Genomic DNA, 17,226 nt, shown 5'->3' with positions numbered 1-17,226 from the left:
GAAGGACCAGCGTGCATTGGTGCATGAACGACCCGACGAGATACGGCTTGAAAATCTCCAATCTGCGGCACCGGGGCGAGCCCGAAACCTAATGTGGAGCACCCATGGGGACACATCTTGAAGAACCATCGTTACTACACAAGTGAGTAACTTCTTTTTGTCCTCTGAGGAAGACTATGCCTTAAAAAAGAGAATGCATACATGAGATATTGGAACTTCAGCTCCCATGAAGCGCTGTGGTAGTTCCAGCAAATGTACATGATGTCAAGTTGGCCTGGAAAAAATCAGTTTGGCATGACAAATTGAAATATTTTCTGTTTTCATTAAACATTAAATTTTCCATTTTCCAGTGGAAAAAATTGAAAAATGTCTAGGAGGTTTTCCATTTTGTGAAAATGGACTTTCTGTCTCTTTCCTTCTCTCCTGCCCTCCCCGCTCCCTCCACTTTCCCCCTTCCCCAAAATTAAAGCTTCATCACAAAATTCCAAACCATCTTTAGTTTGAACCCAGGAACCAAAAGGCTGGTGGTAGTGGTGGTAAGATCTCGTAAAATGTTCACTGTGTCGAAATCTACATTTTTTTTTTAACCTTATGCTATTTCCAGCTGAGCCTGTGAACCTGCAAGGCTTGGTTCTGGGGCCCATGTTATTCAACATCTTTATTAATGACCTGGATGAGGGACTGGATTGCACCCTCAGCAAGTTTGCGGATGACACAAAACTAGGGGGAGAGGTAGATACGTTGGAGGGTAGAGAGAGAGTCGAGAGGGACCTGGGTAAATTGGAGGACTGGGCCAAAAGAAATCTGATGCGGTTCAATAAGGAGAAGTGTAGAGTCCTGCACCTGGGGCGGAAGAATCCCAAACATTGTTACAGGCTGGGGACTGACTGGCTCAGCAGCAGTACGATGGAAAGGGACCTAGGGGTTATGGTGGATGAAAGGCTGGATATGAGTAAACAGCGTGCCCTTGTAGCCAAGAAGGCTAACAGCATACTAGGGTGCATTAGGAGGAGCATTTCGAGCAGATCTAGAGAAGTAATTATTCCTCTTTATTTGGCACTGGTCAGGCCACATCTGAAATATTGTGTCCAGTTTTGGGCCCCCCAGTATAAAAAGGATGTGGATTTGCTGGAGCAGGTTCAGCGAAGGGTAACAAAAATGATTAAGGGTGTGGAGCACAAAACCTATGAGGATAGGCTGAGGGATTTGGGCTTGTTTAGTTTACGGAAGCGGAGACTTAGAGGTGATTTACTAGCAGCCTTCAACTTCCTGAAGGGGAGCGCTAAAAAGGAGGGTGAGAAACTGTTCTCAGTGGTGTCAGATGGCAGAACAAGGAGTAATAGTCAGAAGCTGAAGAGGGAAAGGTGTAGGTTAGATATTAGGAAAAACTTCTTCACCAGGCGGATGGTGAAGCATTGGAATGCGTTGCCTACAGAGGTGGTGGATTCTCCATCCCTTGAGGTTTTTAAGTCCCGTCTGGACAAGGTCGTGGCTGGGATGACTTAGTGGGGGTTGATCCTGCTTGAAGCAGGGGGCTGGACTAGATGACCTCCTGAGGTCTCTTCCAGCTCAGTGATTCTGTGATTCTGAGTATGAAAGTAGGATGTTGTGGCCCTTCTGTGGAAATTCTCTATTATTCTACTTTTGGCCTGGGGGAAGCTTGTAATAGTCCTGAATTGTTCTCAAATCATGGCTACAGAACATGGAGGGAGTTGATGATGAAACCTATTAATAACATCATTAATGACATCCAACTATTACCATTAACAGTGATAGGTATTCCCCATCCAAGTACTCTTGATTATCATGTTTGGATGTAGTGCTAATTGTTAGAGCTAATAAAGTACATAGATATAGGTTCTAGTCCTACCTTGAGAACTGCATGAGCACAACCCTGAAAGAAATATTGCATAAGTCAGTGGTGCTCTCTAGGATACATGCAAATGATTCCCGGTGCAGGATGGAAGATTTTATTTATGCTTATTACATGATTAACCACTGTCATTTGGGCAGTTCTTCAATCTTTTGTATAATAAATTTTAGTCTAACACAAGTTGCTTTTTATAAAAAAACTTGTAAGTCTGTATTATTTTCTTCTAAAATGCCTTATATGAGTTAATCAGTTTAGTTGTGGGTTTAACAAAGTGATATTTTGATCTACAAACCATGCTTCACCCACAACCAACTATATTTTATCTTAAGCTCAGAGCCTATGAGGTTTGTAAAAGTGATCTCCCATAAATACTGTAAAACCTTATAAATAGCCATAAGCAATATCTTTGGGGTAGAAATATAAAACTTGAAACCTTAATGCAGTCTTCTCACAAGGAGTTTATGGTTCCTATTAAATTATGCATCAAGTGAATACTTTTAAATAAATCAGACCTGCAATAAGATATGGATGTTTCATTCTTGCATATGCAAAAAGCATGCAAGAAGTGGTGTTGTCAAAACCAAGTATGTATTGGTTTGGTATGTGCTTCTGATAAAACAGGCTGGGTACGTAGGTTACTGAGGGTAGGAGAAATCTTGTTTAAATAAATGTCACTGTTTGTGCCCCCTTTTTTCCATATGGTTCTTGGAAATAGCTCTCTCTTGGACAGTCATGTAGGGTCTCATGATTTGATATGCAGTAAGAAAAGAACACCAGACCAGATTGTGCCTCTTTACCTTTGTACAGAATTGAGGCTTGGCTATTTCCATAGAATACTCTCCACACACCCTCTGGCCTAGGGGTCACCCTGCCGCACTCCTGACCATGTCAGGAGTAAGGTGAAGGAGCTGTGGCAGGGTTACGCCCAGGCCCAGGATGCGGCCGGCCGATCTGGGGCCACCCCCATCACTTGCCCCTTTTACAGGGAGCTCAGGGCCATCCTGGGCCCCCAGCACACCACCTCCCCTCCAGCCACTCTTGATACCTCGACCGACGAGCCCCAGCAGGCCCCAGAGGCGGAGTCCGCCCCGGAGGTAAGCCCTGCACCCCAGGGGCCCCCCCAGGAGCCCACCCCGGGACGCTGGAGGAGGAGGAGGGGGAGTCATTATAGGCGCTCTTTTGCATACTTGGCTTAATCTAATTCTTGACTCCCCCCTTCCCCTTCTGCCCCTCTACACTCTGATTTGCTCACCTTGATAATATTTTTCAAACCACTGTTAATGTGTCAAATTTAAATATAAAAGAGTTCAGCAGCCTTGCTTTCCAAAGAGAGGAAAATTGTTGTGAAAATTCCTTTTCAGTAAGACGCAAACTTTCAGGTAATTAACAGAAAGACCCACACCATTAAAGTGGTGACTGACTGGTTTGTGGATCAGGAATGTTTTTATGTGGCCAGACGAATACCCAGACACCAGATACTCCAAGACAGGCCCAAAAAAGGCAAGAACAGAGCACCACTGGTCATTACCTACAGCCCCCAACTCAAACCACTGCAACGCATTATTAAAGACCTACAACCTATCCTTAATCAGGATGCCACGCTCCAGAAGGCCCTAGGTGACAGGCCTGTTCTCTCCTACAAACAACCTCCCAACCTTACAAGGATTCTCGCCTATAACCAGTGTCTATACCACAGGAACACCAGTCCTGGAACTTTTCCTTGCAACAAAGCCTGTTGCCAACTTCGTCCATATATCTGTTGTGGAGATACCATCACTGGACCTAACCAGGTTATTCACAGAATCACGGGCACATTCTCATGTTCCTCAGCTAACATCGTACATGCCATCATGTGCCAACAGTGCCCAGATGCTCTGTATATTGGACAGACTTCAGACTCTCTCAGACAAAGAGTTAATGGGCACAAAACAAACATCAAAACACTCCTGATCCACAAACCAGATAGTCTATGTTTTAATGGAGTGGGCCATTCTGTTAATGACTTAAGAGTTTGCTTTCTCTGTGTTACTATTCCTGTTAGATATTTATCCAACCTATTCTCATCTCCAGCGATGGAAATTCTGCAAACCGCTCTAGGTAATTACATTTTGATATGTTTTACTAATTTATGCGCCAGACTGTGACCTCTATGCTTATTTTTTTTGAGGAGATGTTCCCATAACTGGTTCCACTGTAATCATAATTGCACTGTGTCAGTCACAGTTATAGCAGTGTACATTTCCTAGATATCCAGGTGGTGGGACATAAGCAGCTGAAGACATAATCACTTTGTAAGACATAATGCACATGAACGCTGGAGAAGAGCATCTTTGGAATGCCCCATTAGTACAACTGTTTAACCCTCATAAGCCGTGTCTACACATGCCGGCTACTTCGAAGTAGCCACGCCAACTTCAAAATAGCGCCCAACACGACTACACGTGGCGGGCGCAATTTCAAAGTTGACATCGACGTAAGGCGGCGAGACGTCGAAGTTGCTATCCCCATCAGGAAGCGGCAGCGGGGCCCCTCCTGGATGGAGGCCGAGCTTTGGGACCTGCTGGGGCTCTGGAGTGAGGAGGAGGTGCTCCAGGTAATGGGAAGCAAGAGGCTGAACGCGGATGCGTTCGCTCGGCTGGCCGAGGGCCTGGCCGCCCGGGGTCACCCTGCCTGCACTCCTGACCATGTCAGGAGTAAAGTGAAGGAGCTGCGGCAGGGTTACGCCCGGGCCCAGGATGCGGCCGGCCGATCTGGGGCCGCCCCCGTCACTTGCCCCTTTTACAGGGAGCTCAGGGCCATCCTGGGCCCCCAGCACACCACCTCCCCTCCGGCCACTCTTGATACCTCGGCCGACAAGCCCCAGCAGGCAGAGTCCACCCCGGAGGTAAGCCCTACACCCCAGGGGCCCCCCCAGGAGCCCACCCCGGGACGCTGGAGGAGGAGGAGGGGGAGTCCTCCTCCAGCGACGGGGGGCTCCAAATAATCCTGCCATCCTGGAGCTCCAGCAGGGCGTCCGTCCACCTGGGGTTGAGGGACGGGGGTAACAGACATGACCAGGGCCCTCCACATGCCCAGATGACCATGGCCCCAAGGACAGCAGTGGCATGTCCCTCAGAAGAGTGCATCAGCCCCTGCCCCCCCAGCACGACAGTGCCATGTCCCATCCCTGGGGATGGGGGGAGCGGAACCTAGGGTCCCCCAGGGTGAGGGGGTGGAACACCCATCATCATCATCAGCATCTCCTGGGGACGGGGATGGGGAACCAGCAGCAGAGGGGTGGGGGGGACAAGGGCCATGGCTCAGGGCCCACACTAACGGCTGTCTACACTCTTCTTCCCCCCCTGTGTTCCGCAGCTGCACCATCGGAAGGACTGGAGAGCGCTGGCGAGGTGTCAGTGGTCCCGGAGAGCCCACCAGGGCCATCAGTCCAGGCCAGCCCCTCGGCGGAGCACCGACCGGCCCCAGGGCGGGGACGACGGCGGAGCCAGCACTCCAGGACGGCGACGGACCCCCAGCTGCTGGCAATCCTCTGTCGGCAGCTGGAGGTCTCAGAGCAGCACCTGCCGGTGGAGGAGCGGCTCCTTGACCTACAGGAGCAGGCACTGGCCTGGCGCCAGGAGGCATGGGGGGCCTTTATGCGCACGTTCAAGCGTGTCGCGGACTTCCTGGCCTCCCATGCCGCGCCGGCCACTGCTCTGCCCGCCCTGCCTGCTCCACCCGCCGCTCCACCCACCGTCGCACTGCCATCCGCCACTGAGGGCCCTTCCACCGAGGGGGACCTGGGGCCAGCTGACACCCGCCGGCCATATCTCCCGGTCTGCTCGGCCCCCAGCCAGCCCCGGCCAGGGCTGATGCTGAGGCGCGGATCGCAGCCGCCCACCCCCAGCGCTGGACATTAGGGGGTGTGGGGCCCAGGATGTGGACCCCCCCCTCCTTTGTATATATCCCCTTCACTTATCTTTTGTAAATAGTTTGTATTAGACCCCTGTTATGTTGTTATGATGATACCTGCCCCCCCATGTAAATAGTTCTCCCCTTCCTTGTCTTCCCCTTTTTTTTTCTGTCATCTTATCTTATTTATAATACATATATATATAATATTTATTTTGCCTGTAAATAGTTATAATAATAATAATGAGTTCAACATATATTCTGGTTTGACAAACAACATGTCTATTTTTATTTACAAGAAAAGTGGCGGGGTGTGCTCTTGGGTGCTCTGTGGTGTGGGCGTAGGGGCAGGGAGTGTTGTGGAGGATGGGGGGCGTGCAGTGCAGGGCTTGCCAGCGTTCACCCTGCGGCCTCGTCAAAATGGGCCCGCAGGGCCTCCCGGACCTGGGTCCCTTCAGGGTCCACTTGGCGACTGGGGGCAGCGGGTGGCTGCACATCGGCCCTGCGAGCCTCCACAGCCCAGCCCTGAAAGAATGCCTCCCCCTTGCTCTCGACAAGGTTGTGGAGGGCGCTGCACGCACCCACAATCTGGGGGATGTTGGTGGGGCCCGCATCAAGGCGGGTGAGGAGACACCTCCAGCGCCCTTTGAGGCGGCCAAATGTGCGCTCCACCACCTGGCACGCGTGGTTCAGGCGCATGTTGAAGTGCTCCTGGCTGGCTGACAGATGGCCCGTGTAAGGGTGCATGAGCCAGGGCCGGAGGGGGTATGCCGCGTCTGCGATGACGCAGAGGGGCATGGTGGTGTCCCCCACAGGGATCTCCGGCTGGGGGATGTAGGTCCCCGCCTCCAGCTGGCGGCACAGGCCCGATTTCCGGAATACCCGGGCGTCGTGAGTGCTGCCAGGCCAGCCCACATATATGTCCAGGACGCGGCCCCGGCTGTCCAGCAAGGCCTGGAGGACCACTGAGTGGTAGCCCTTCCTGTTTAAGTAGCGTTCTCCACTGTGCTCCAGGGCACAGATGGGGATGTGGGTCCCATCCAGAGCCCCAAAGCAAGTGAGGAAGCCCAGGGTGGCAAACCCCGCGATGGCGGCGTCCGGGTCCCCAAGCCGCACGAGCCTGTGGAGGAGCAGGGCGTTGATGGCGTGGACGACCTGCAAGGGAAGTACATGGGAGACCACCAATGAGGGGTGTGCAGGATGTGTGTGGCCCTCCCCTGCTAGGGCTGCCTCCCATTCCCTCCGTGGGTCCTCTTACCTCCATGAGGACAGCCCCAACGGTGGCCTTGCCGACGCCAAACTGCTGGCCCACGGATCGGTAGCTGTCTGGAGTGGCCAGCTTCCAGACAGCGATGCCGACCCCTTTTTCCACACTGAGGGCACGCCGCATGGAGGTGTCCTGGTGCCTCAGTGCGGGGTTGAGCTAATGGCATAGCTCCAGAAATGTCTGCCGGCTCATCCAAAAGTTCTGGAGCCAGCGGTTGTTGTCCCACTCTCCGAGCACCAGCCACTCCCACTAGTCGGTGCTCGTGGGGTAGCTCCACAGCCGGTGGCGTGTGCGGCGGGGGGGAGAGCAGGGGGCTGCAGGGTTTGGGGTTGCTTCCTCCTCCCCTGCGGGCAGTTCCTCCTCTGTGGCTAGGATGTGATCAGCTGCCTCCTGCATGGCATGGAGCAGTGCGAGCACTGCTCCTACAGGGGCAGCTGGTTGGATCTCTGGCGGCGGTGGCGGCTGCTCCTGCTGGGGGTCCATGATTGCGTCGCCTGAGGTGTGCGTGCCTATGGCTCTGCAGACCGCGTGCTATGCAGGCTGCATGTGTCTGGGAGGGGCCCTTTAAGGGAGCGGCTAGCTGATGCCCCGGAAGTTCTAGTCCTCCCTGTGACCCTGTCTGCAGCTGTTCCTGGCACCCTTATTTTGATGTGTGCTACTTTGGCGTGTAGACATTCCCCTGCAACGCCTACTTCAATGTGGTGCTGCCCAACTTCGACATTGAACATCGATGGCACCAGCCTTGGAGGACGTGTAGACGTTATTCATCGAAATAGCTTATTTCGATGTCGCTATATCGAAATAAGCTATTTCGATGTGGCGTTCATGTGTAGATGTAGCCATAGGCACTCAGCACAGGAAAATATGGTGATATGTATCCACTTGATCATGACTCTTCTAGGCCTGTGGGTGATGTGAGCAGCCCCACTCTTACTTGCACAGAAAAAGGATTATGCCTCTCCCTGTACAAGTGCAATAGGCAGGGAAAAGGACATCTTGTTCTCCTAAGTTATTACATAGCAAAGCACTTTAGCACTTGCAAATGGGACTTAAATATGATGTCAAGCTTTGAGCATGTGCTTAAAATTTATTACGGATAGATGGAGATTTATGCTTTAAGTTAAGTTTGTACATAGTTTTTACCAAACCAGGGCCTGAGTACACCTGTGTAGGAAAAAACTTTTTATTTTTTGATTAAAAGAGAAAGGAGGAGTAACACATTCTTATCAGACCTTATAATCTATGGATTAATTCATGTCTAGAAGTGGCTTTGGGACAAAGTCCATGTTAGAGTCATATACAATTGACTTTTTGTCAAAAGTATTGGCCCATGCATTCAAAATAATTATTTTCAGGGTGGTTGTGGGATTCTACTCCATTGTTATTGTGATTTTTAAGGAGCATTATATAAACTGTCAGTCTTCTTCATAAGTTATTTTTCAAGGAAATTCTCTTGGATTGATGGCTTTTCCCTGATGGTCAGATACTGAAGCAGTTTAAAGTGCTGTTTGTGTCTGTTTCAAATATTGATGTTTCCAGAACAGTGCAATCAATTCTAAATTAGCAAGCCAAATAAATAAGATTCTATCCTTTATATCGTAATATTCAATGTTTATGTATATTACTGTAAATTAAACTAAATGTGATTTTTTGTCTATGCATGCAAATAGTTTGGTTAAGGTAGATTGACTTATTTTGTCAAAAGACCTTTTTAAATATTTTTAAAAGTTCCTTCTTCCATGTTTAAATCAGGTGAGAAATCATTCTACATATTTCTAAAACCACAAATGCTGATCAAATGAGCATTTACACTCAAATTAATATTAGATCTTTGCATTCAGATAATATATATTTCCAAATTAATCTATTGTATGTGTTGTATTATGGAATGTTATTGCTTCACTTGTACAACCAAGATGTTTTAATTTTTTTGGTGATTGATGATGATTAATTTGTTGGGCCCCTAGTGGATCATAGGGCCTCCACAGTCATTCTCCATCTCTTGTGATCCTTGGCTATAGTCTTGATTTGATCCCACATTAAGCCAGCTACTTTTACTTCATCCAAGAAACTTCGTCACCATGTTTGTTTCTGACATCCCCATTGCCTCCCCTTTGGATTCCATTCTAACGCTTGTCTCATGATACATTCCTTGCAGTCCTTACGCAGGACATGGCCTGCCCATCGCTATTTTCTCTTCCTGATCTGGACCCCCTTTGGCTTCTGGTTTTTTTTGGTCCACAAAGTTTCATTTGGTATTCTATAGTACCACTTTAGCTGGGGAGTATGTTGATAGACTCTAAGGCATTTATTGACAAACGTCTGAATTTTCTCAGTATTGCTCTGGACAATGTTCCATGTTGCCTAGCCATACAGCAACCCTGATTTCACATTGGAAGTGAAAATACATGGGTTGGTTCTTGTTGAAATGCCTCTTGTACACCAGAGTGGTCATAATATGGCACAGGCTTGTTGTGTGTTTCCTAGTCTCACACTGATGTCCTCCTCAGTGCTCCCATTCTTGCTGGTAACACTCCCCAAGTATACCAAGTGGTCAACATCTTGCACTGCTTTTCCTTCAGTTGTAATTTTGTTTTCCATCTATTATTAATGCACATCAACTTTGTCTTCTCTTGACTGATCTTGAGGCCCACATGCTCAGCTGTTTCCTGTGGGGCATCCGTCTTCTCTTTCATTTGCACTGGTTTGTCTGCAATCAGGGCTAAGTCATCTGCAAACCCTAAATCTTCAAATTTTCTGTTTTGGGTCCATTGGAGTTCCTTTCCTGAGTTGGCATATGCTGTCTTTGGTAACCCAGTCTAGAACAATCAGGAAGAGTAATGGAGAAAGAAGGCAGCCTTGGTGTACACCTGCTGTGACTTGGACTTTTTCCATCATGGGTGACTTGACAGGAGTTTTCTTCATACAATTTCTTGATGATGATAACCAGTTGCCTGGGACTCCGTAATGTTGCATGATGGTCCAGATGGATTGTCTGTCCACGCTGTCTAAGGCTTTCACGAAGTCCAGGAAGTTGATGTAGAGTGGTTTTTTCCATTCAATGCATTGTTTTATGATGATCTGAAGTGTTACTATCTGGTCTGTGCAAGATCATCCTGTCTTAAAACCTGCCTGTTCTTCTCATAGTTTGTGGTCTCTGGCATCTTTCACTTATCCCAGGATGACTCTCTGGTTAGTACTTTGCTTGGAATGGACAGGAGGGTGATCCCCCTCCACTTTTCACACAGTAAGAGATCTCTGGATTTAGGGCATTTCACTAGCAGCCCTTTTCTCCAATTGTTTAGAATCTCTTCTGTTGTCCATATCATATTTAGCAAACTGTGTAGCTGGTCCACTATAGCAGCTCATCCTTGTTTTAGTACAGGAAGGTCTCAACATTCACAAATTTAACAATCATGAATTCAATTATTCATGAGTGGCTGCGGGAGTCAGTTTCAATTTCCCATGCTAGGCTAAGTGGGCGGGCAGAGCAAGCTTCCCAACAGCTCTTCTCCCAGCCTGCTAGCCACAGTTACCACTGCAGGGACCCACATGGGGTCAGTGATGTGGCAGGAGGGCAGAAGCAGAGGATCCCCTTACACACACACACACACTCTCTCTCTCTCTCTCTCACTGTGGGCTGGGGACCCTGCACTCCCCAGGGTTGCGGGCGGAGCGGAGCAGGGAGGGGGCAAGGCTGAGACACAGGGCCATGGTACATGTGCTGGAAGTCAGGTGCAATGGGGGACATGTGCGGGTCCCATTTCAGCATCCACAGCAGCTCTGGCAGTGCCAGCATGTCCTGTGCCACAGCGGCGATCATTTTACTTGTGGCAGTGGTAGATGCCAACCTGGCCCAGCCTAGTTAGAGCAGGGGCACCCAGCCCCGCTTCCAACCGGGGGAATGGCCCAACCACTGACCAGATCCCCACAGCCGCATTGCTGGGCTCCGCCTCCGCCCTGCTGCTGCCCAGAGCCACCTGCGACGCCAGAGCCCAGGAGACCATCAAATTCCACTCCCCCGGCTGCATGCACCTATGGGAGAGACCAATGCTGGGCAGCATTTGGAGCAGCTCTGGGAGCCTGTGACCTTTGGGGTTGGGGACCTGGAGCAGGCCTGGGGAGTTTCCTTCTGAGCCTCACCAGGTTTGATATTCATGAAACTTAAACATTCACAAGGGTTGTCAACACCCAACCCTCACCAATCAACATTCCTACTGTACTTAAGATGGAATATTATCAGGTCCTGCTGCCTTGCCATTCTTTAGGTTCCTTATTGCCTTGCAGACTTCCTTGTTTGTAATTGTCACAGTGTTGATGTCTAGGGGTTCTTCTGCTTCCAGCTGTGATGGGTTTGTTGATTGTGGTCTGTTTAACACCTCTTCAAAATGCTCATTCTATCTGGCTAGCTGCTTATCCACTGAGATAAGTAGCTGACCATCTTTGTTTTTGACTAGTATGTTTGGGTTTCTTTTTCTTCTGCTCAAGACTCAAGTTGTATTGTATTGTATTTTCAATTCCCCTTGTTTAGATGCTATCTCTGCTTTTGTGCTGTCTCATTTATGAAATTTCTCTTATCCCTGCAAAGACTTTTCTTTACTTCCCCAGGGATTTCATGGTATCTGGATGACACAGCTTGTTTCTGATCTCTTGTTTTTACTTGGTTGACTTGTTGTTTGAGTGCCTTCTGTTGTTTGATCATTCTCCATGTCTGATCTGTGATCCATTTCTTCTGGTTAGTGGGAGGTCACCCTAACACCACATCGCACATTTCCACTATAGCTTTCTTCATTGAGCTCCAGACTCCCTCTGCAGTTTGTTTTGCTCCTTTCCTTCCTCAAAGCAGTTGCTCAGGGTAATTTGGAAGACTTCTTTCGTTTCTTGTATCTTCAGCTTCCCCACATCAAATCTGGTTCTTGTGCTGGGCTGTCATTTTCTTGCTGCAAGTTTCATTTTGAGTTTAGCAACTACCAACTGATGGTCTGATCCAATGTCTGCTCCATGGCTAGCATTCACATCTTCCAGGGATTTTCGCCATCTCCTTCGAACTGCGAAGTTGTTGATTTGGTTTTGTGAATGATTGTGAGTCAATACTCAAGTTGCTTTATGGCAGTTTTTGTGTGTACGAAGCGTGCCTCCAATTATAAGTTCATTAAATGCACACATGTCCACAGAGTTGGCCGTTTTCATTCATCTGGCCTACACTGTGTGTTCCCATTTCTTTTTCCTGGCTGGGATTGTCCATCTTAGCTTTCAGGTCGCCCATCAAGATCAGCATATTGAATCTGGGTGTCTTGTCAAGCACTGATTGCAGTTGTGTATAAAGCTGTTCTTTCTCTTCTTCTTCCACTGCATTAATTGGGGTGCATAGCACATTATGATGGTGACCCTTCTAGAATTAGGATTCAAAACTGGCTCAAATCAGATGCTCTGATCCTGGCTCCCACTGTGCCAGACTTCTGGCAGCTTCTTTAGATAACGAAAGAGCTGCCTCTGCTTCTGCTTCATGAATGTCACCTTCCTTCTCTGTTCCTGAATATAATAAGGTCTCTCCTGAGTGCAGCCTAGCCTAGCCTAGCCTCCCCAAAGGTGTTCCATCTGGCTTCACAGATGCCTGGGCTGGAGAGTTTGTATGCTTGCATTTCTTTTGCTGCTTGTGTACATTTCCCTTGTTCTCTGTGTTCTTACATTCAAAGTGCCAATCATCTTGCATTTCTTATGTGAAAGCAGCTTGCTCTCTAGGGGCATCTGGAATTGACTAAGGGTCATCAGTATGACAGCGTCCTTTCAGGTTTGACTGTTGTACATCATAAGTCTCCACTGAGGAGCTCTTGGTCTTCCCTGGACTGAGGCGATTCCCTGGCAATCTATTAAATGCTGTCATGTCTATTGCCATCAATTAGGAGTAAATTTTAAAAAGTTGGAAAAATTAAATGATAGTCTCAAATAATTAACCATTAAAACATACATTATTCTTTTAATACTGGAGCAGTTTAGAAATCTCATTGCAGATGTTAATCCAGTCCATCAGTGCAAAAAATGGGTGAGGACACCTACCCATTATTTTCATTATTCTAAAAGTAATTCCAATTATTTTCATTGTCTGAAGTGTCATTCAGATCCTTCTTAAGGTCTCAAATGTGCATTATTTAAGCATGTGCTGAACTTTAAGTCTGCTAAGAATCTCATTGACATTGGTGTGATTCCTCACATGCTCAAAGTTGGGCATGGTTTTAAGTAACTTGGTGAATCTTTGCCCAAAGTACTTGTGCAGAGTTTTCTTATTAGGTATAATTTAAAAAAAAAAAATCATTCACACTTTTAGAAATGAGTACTGGAGATCCTCTGGTGACTGTGGAATAAATGAAAACCATGTGTAGTCCTGTCTCATCCCAGGAAATCCAGTGATATTGGCTACGGGGTAGCATGTATTCACTATCTGATGGTGGGATTTTTGTTTTCATTTCCTTAGTATGCACTTCCATGCTAAATATGAAATAGCGATTGATGGAATGCAGAGGGAGGCTCTCTAGCAGGACCGCAAATACTACAGTAGCGCTAGGCCCTCCTCACCTAAGGTCCCAGGACCCACCCCCGTGGACTTATGACGGTGTGCACACTGGGTTGACACGGTCCCCACCGAACCCCACCCCCGGACAAGCAGGAGCCAGGAGGGACAACGAGACAGACGAGCAGACTTTTTTCTTCGGAAACACTTACAATAGATTTATTAATTGAAAAGCAAATAGAATGGTATTGCATCAGTTTGCTTAACAACAGTACCCACTTACATGGATGACACGGTGTTCATGATGACACTAAAGTGGCGTGATAGTTAAAGAAAGTTAAAGTAGTATGATAAATAGATAAATATTAAATATATAAATATATGTGTACCTTTTCTTATCCAAACGAGGGGGGAGGACACTACCCCTCTCACCCCTACCAGGATCAGGTTGCTAGCCCGATCCGTATATCAATTATGGTCCTGAAGGAGGATTTTCATCTCTATGGACCCAAAAATATATCAAGGAAAAAGGGAGGCCACGCCTTCACCTTAGTGCATATATATGTGGCTGGTAAGTGACTACTAATTCCTTTGTGGTTGAATATTGTTAACAACTAACATTTAAGATAATTTAATAGGTGTATCCTATCTTCTTTTAACAATTATAATAATACTAACAGTTCTGATAAATTAACTAATTAAATGTCATTAAAATACCCTGTTTTAAAAATATCTTATAAATATCTCTATAACTAACAATTAAATACAATGATAACAGCTGTAAAATGGACAAGCTTATTAAATGTCTCTTTTTCTAGATTTAGTCCAGCCAGAGGCCAGCAAGGCCTGGCCTTTGGGTCAGGCCCCCGAGTACTGCCCCTACCCTGCCAGGCAGGGACACAGCGAGGTGATCAGCCTCGCTCCCCCACTGAGGGTCCCGAAGCCACTGACTGCCGTGAAGTGTGATAGCTGTGGCTCTGTGCCAAGCACAGGCCTGTGAATGGAGGTACTTGTCCTGTTTGATATGTCCCGTCCAGTGGAAAGGTCACATCTGATAAGTTGGTCAGGTCCGGTATGTATGTTGGCGGGCCCTGGGTTTCACTGTACCAGCCGTGCAGTACCTGCTCAAGTGCAGGCCAGGTGGACAGCTGGCAGTGGCTTCCCCTCAGAGACACCGCTTGCTGCTTGCCAGGAGCGCAGGTGATGGGCAATCTTGCGCTTCTGTGAGGCATTCAGCTCTTTCTTCGCTCTTTGCCTTTTCAGGCTAGCCTGGGGACTGGCGGACATTCCGGGGAACCACGCCTTCCCGTCAAGGGCCGCAGAATGGGCTGCGAGCCCTGCTTTTATAGAACGTCCTCATGAATATTTATGAAGGAATTAGCATGCAGGCACAGTCTTCTAACAGGTCCTCACTTGGGTGGAAGGTTCTGGAAACTCTCCAGACCCATGCAATCAGAGCACTGCATGTAAATCATGATTCATGAATATGGATAATTTCAGGTTGCCGGGGGAGCTAACGGTCAAAAAGTGACCGTTGAAGTGCTGCTAACTGGCAGGCTATGACAATTTGAGGCTTCATGTGTCTGAGGAGATTTTTCCTCACAGAGATCTGTCCCGCCAAAAGCATGCTGTCCCTGACTCACGGGGGCAATTATGTCCAGAGATGTTTTAAGCACGACAGTGATATCATCTACTAGACTTCCTGGGATATGTGAGCAAAACAGCTTTAATAATCTAAAAGGAAGAGTTCCAATACAGAGAGATTTTTTTCATTTCCTACTCCACAGTCCAGGAAGCCCCTTTGTATTAGGGACTGTAAGGTAATATCCAAACATATATCAGCTTGGTATAGAACTCTTATCGACACTTGCAATTCATTCTTGCTTATTTACATATTTACATTGTGGTAGAGTCCAGAGTCACCAGAATTCTGCCGGTATTGTGTTAGCTTCCGTGCAAGCACATGTTTAGGATTCAGTTCTTTTGTCAGAGAGCTTGGAAAGATGGAAGCTGGAAAGGAAATATTTTTTAAAAACCTGGGGAAAAGATTTGCCTGCAACAGCTCCCTATGTCAGCAAACACTATCAGAAACTGTCTCAGTTGGTAAACAGAACTTGCATATCGTTCGCCACAAGCAGTAAATATTGACATTTTGAGTGCCTATCATTCTTCTGCTAGTAACTTGTTTGAAAGTATTTTTGTATTGCTACTAAAAACTTTGCTACTGTTTAGTTTTGCCTTTGCAGATATTTTGTTAAGTCTTGTGAGGTAATGGAATCTTCATACTGGAACTGTGGCTTATTGAACACGGTGGGATAGTGGCTTGACAAATCACTCGACATGTAAAGTTAATATGTTATAATTTTTCCTTTGCTTACTTCTCAGGAAAAAATATCGAACTTTTTCATTAAGCTTAACATGCATTAATTTACATTTAAGTCTCCTCACTTCAGCCAGATAACCGACATCAGGTGAGATTCTCTTCCCCCCCCACCCCCACATATATGTTGCTTGCATAAGGAATAATGAAAACTTGTTCAGGTTCCCCTTGATTAACAAGTTCATTGCTGAAAAAAGAGTTGGGGCTTTACATTTGCCTTTGAGCACACTATTAGCGTTGTGGGAGGCCACTAAAGAGTCACTGGATCCCAACTGGGATTTTTTTGCTCATTAGCCATGGAAGATTGCCAATTCTAACATAACTTACTGCTTTTTGTTTTGCTTATGAATGATGCAGTAGACCGTGCAAATTGCATTTCAGTTGTTTGGTTTTGCAATGAAGGGGATGAAAATAGCTGAACACTCTCCAAGTCACTGAAAATCTGGAAATGGAGAGGTCATGTACATGCATCTGTATCTTAGTCTGTATAAAAATGTCCTTTATAAAATCTGTCTTGGCTACAAAGCTATTTAGGGATACTCCTGTGGAAGAGATGCATTTCCCTTTGGAAAAACCAGTAAAGATAAATATAACACTTGTAAGCATTAATTCCTGTGGTTCTCTTTCCTTACTGGCAAACCCTCTCAGATTCAAGATCAGATGTTCCTGGAGGTGTTGGAGACAGAGCCATTGTGCCAAGAAATAAAATACTTTGTCCCAGTCACCCTGCTTTCTGCAGATGTCTTGATCTGTAGGATTTCTCGCAGATAGGATAGGATTGGGATAGCAGTGGGGCTTATAGGGGCACGAATTCTGCTTACCCCATACATATGAAATGCTGAATAGGTGTAAGCTTTTGGATTTTGCTTGCCAGCTAAATTCTACATGGGAGAGCATGATCTGCCATAGTATAAATTATTTGTCATTCTCTGTATAACGTGTAGCTGATATATGCAATCAAGGTGCTATATTGATAAAGTAATCTCTTTTATTTAGAACCATTATTAAAATGTAAGATTGAGAAACAATTTTTAATGACCATTACAGGGGTTTAACCTCTGTGGTGCTATATCTCATTTTCATGAACTGAGAGCTGGTTTCATTAGATAGGAGATTGTGACAATTTGAAAGTCCATTATGTTCAGCAATGTTTATTAACCTGATTTGAAAAGGAGATTATTTGGAATGGGTGTGTGTGTGTGTGTGTGTGTGTGTGTGTGTGTGTGTGTGTGTGTGTGTGTTTGTTTGTTTGTTTGTTTGTTTGTTTTTCCCCCTAGAAAAGGCCTTTTATGGATTTAGGTTGTCGG

The 17,226-nt window shown here is 46.8% G+C and overlaps 1 protein-coding gene across 2 annotated transcripts in view; it reads left to right on the top strand.

Annotated features, from left to right (window-relative positions):
- The window catches only part of DTWD2 (DTW motif tRNA-uridine aminocarboxypropyltransferase 2), a 172,446-nt gene that overhangs the window by 91,427 nt on the left and 63,793 nt on the right, over positions 1-17,226 (top strand). Inside the window, exon 5 of one of the 2 annotated variants that reach the window (XM_074994119.1) lies at positions 5,228-5,886. The exons of the other annotated variant lie outside the window; for it this stretch is intronic. Within the exon in view, the coding sequence (XP_074850220.1) occupies positions 5,228-5,725 (498 nt within the window). The 3' untranslated portion in view covers positions 5,726-5,886. Of the gene's footprint in view, positions 1-5,227; positions 5,887-17,226 lie in introns of those variants that run through there. 2 annotated transcript variants of the gene reach the window in all.

Source organism: Carettochelys insculpta, chromosome 5 (assembly GCF_033958435.1).
Source record: "Carettochelys insculpta isolate YL-2023 chromosome 5, ASM3395843v1, whole genome shotgun sequence".
Classification (NCBI taxonomy): Eukaryota; Metazoa; Chordata; order Testudines; family Carettochelyidae; genus Carettochelys; species Carettochelys insculpta.
The sequence above is the reverse complement of the archived record's forward strand: the minus strand, read 5'-3'. Positions and strand labels throughout refer to the sequence as shown.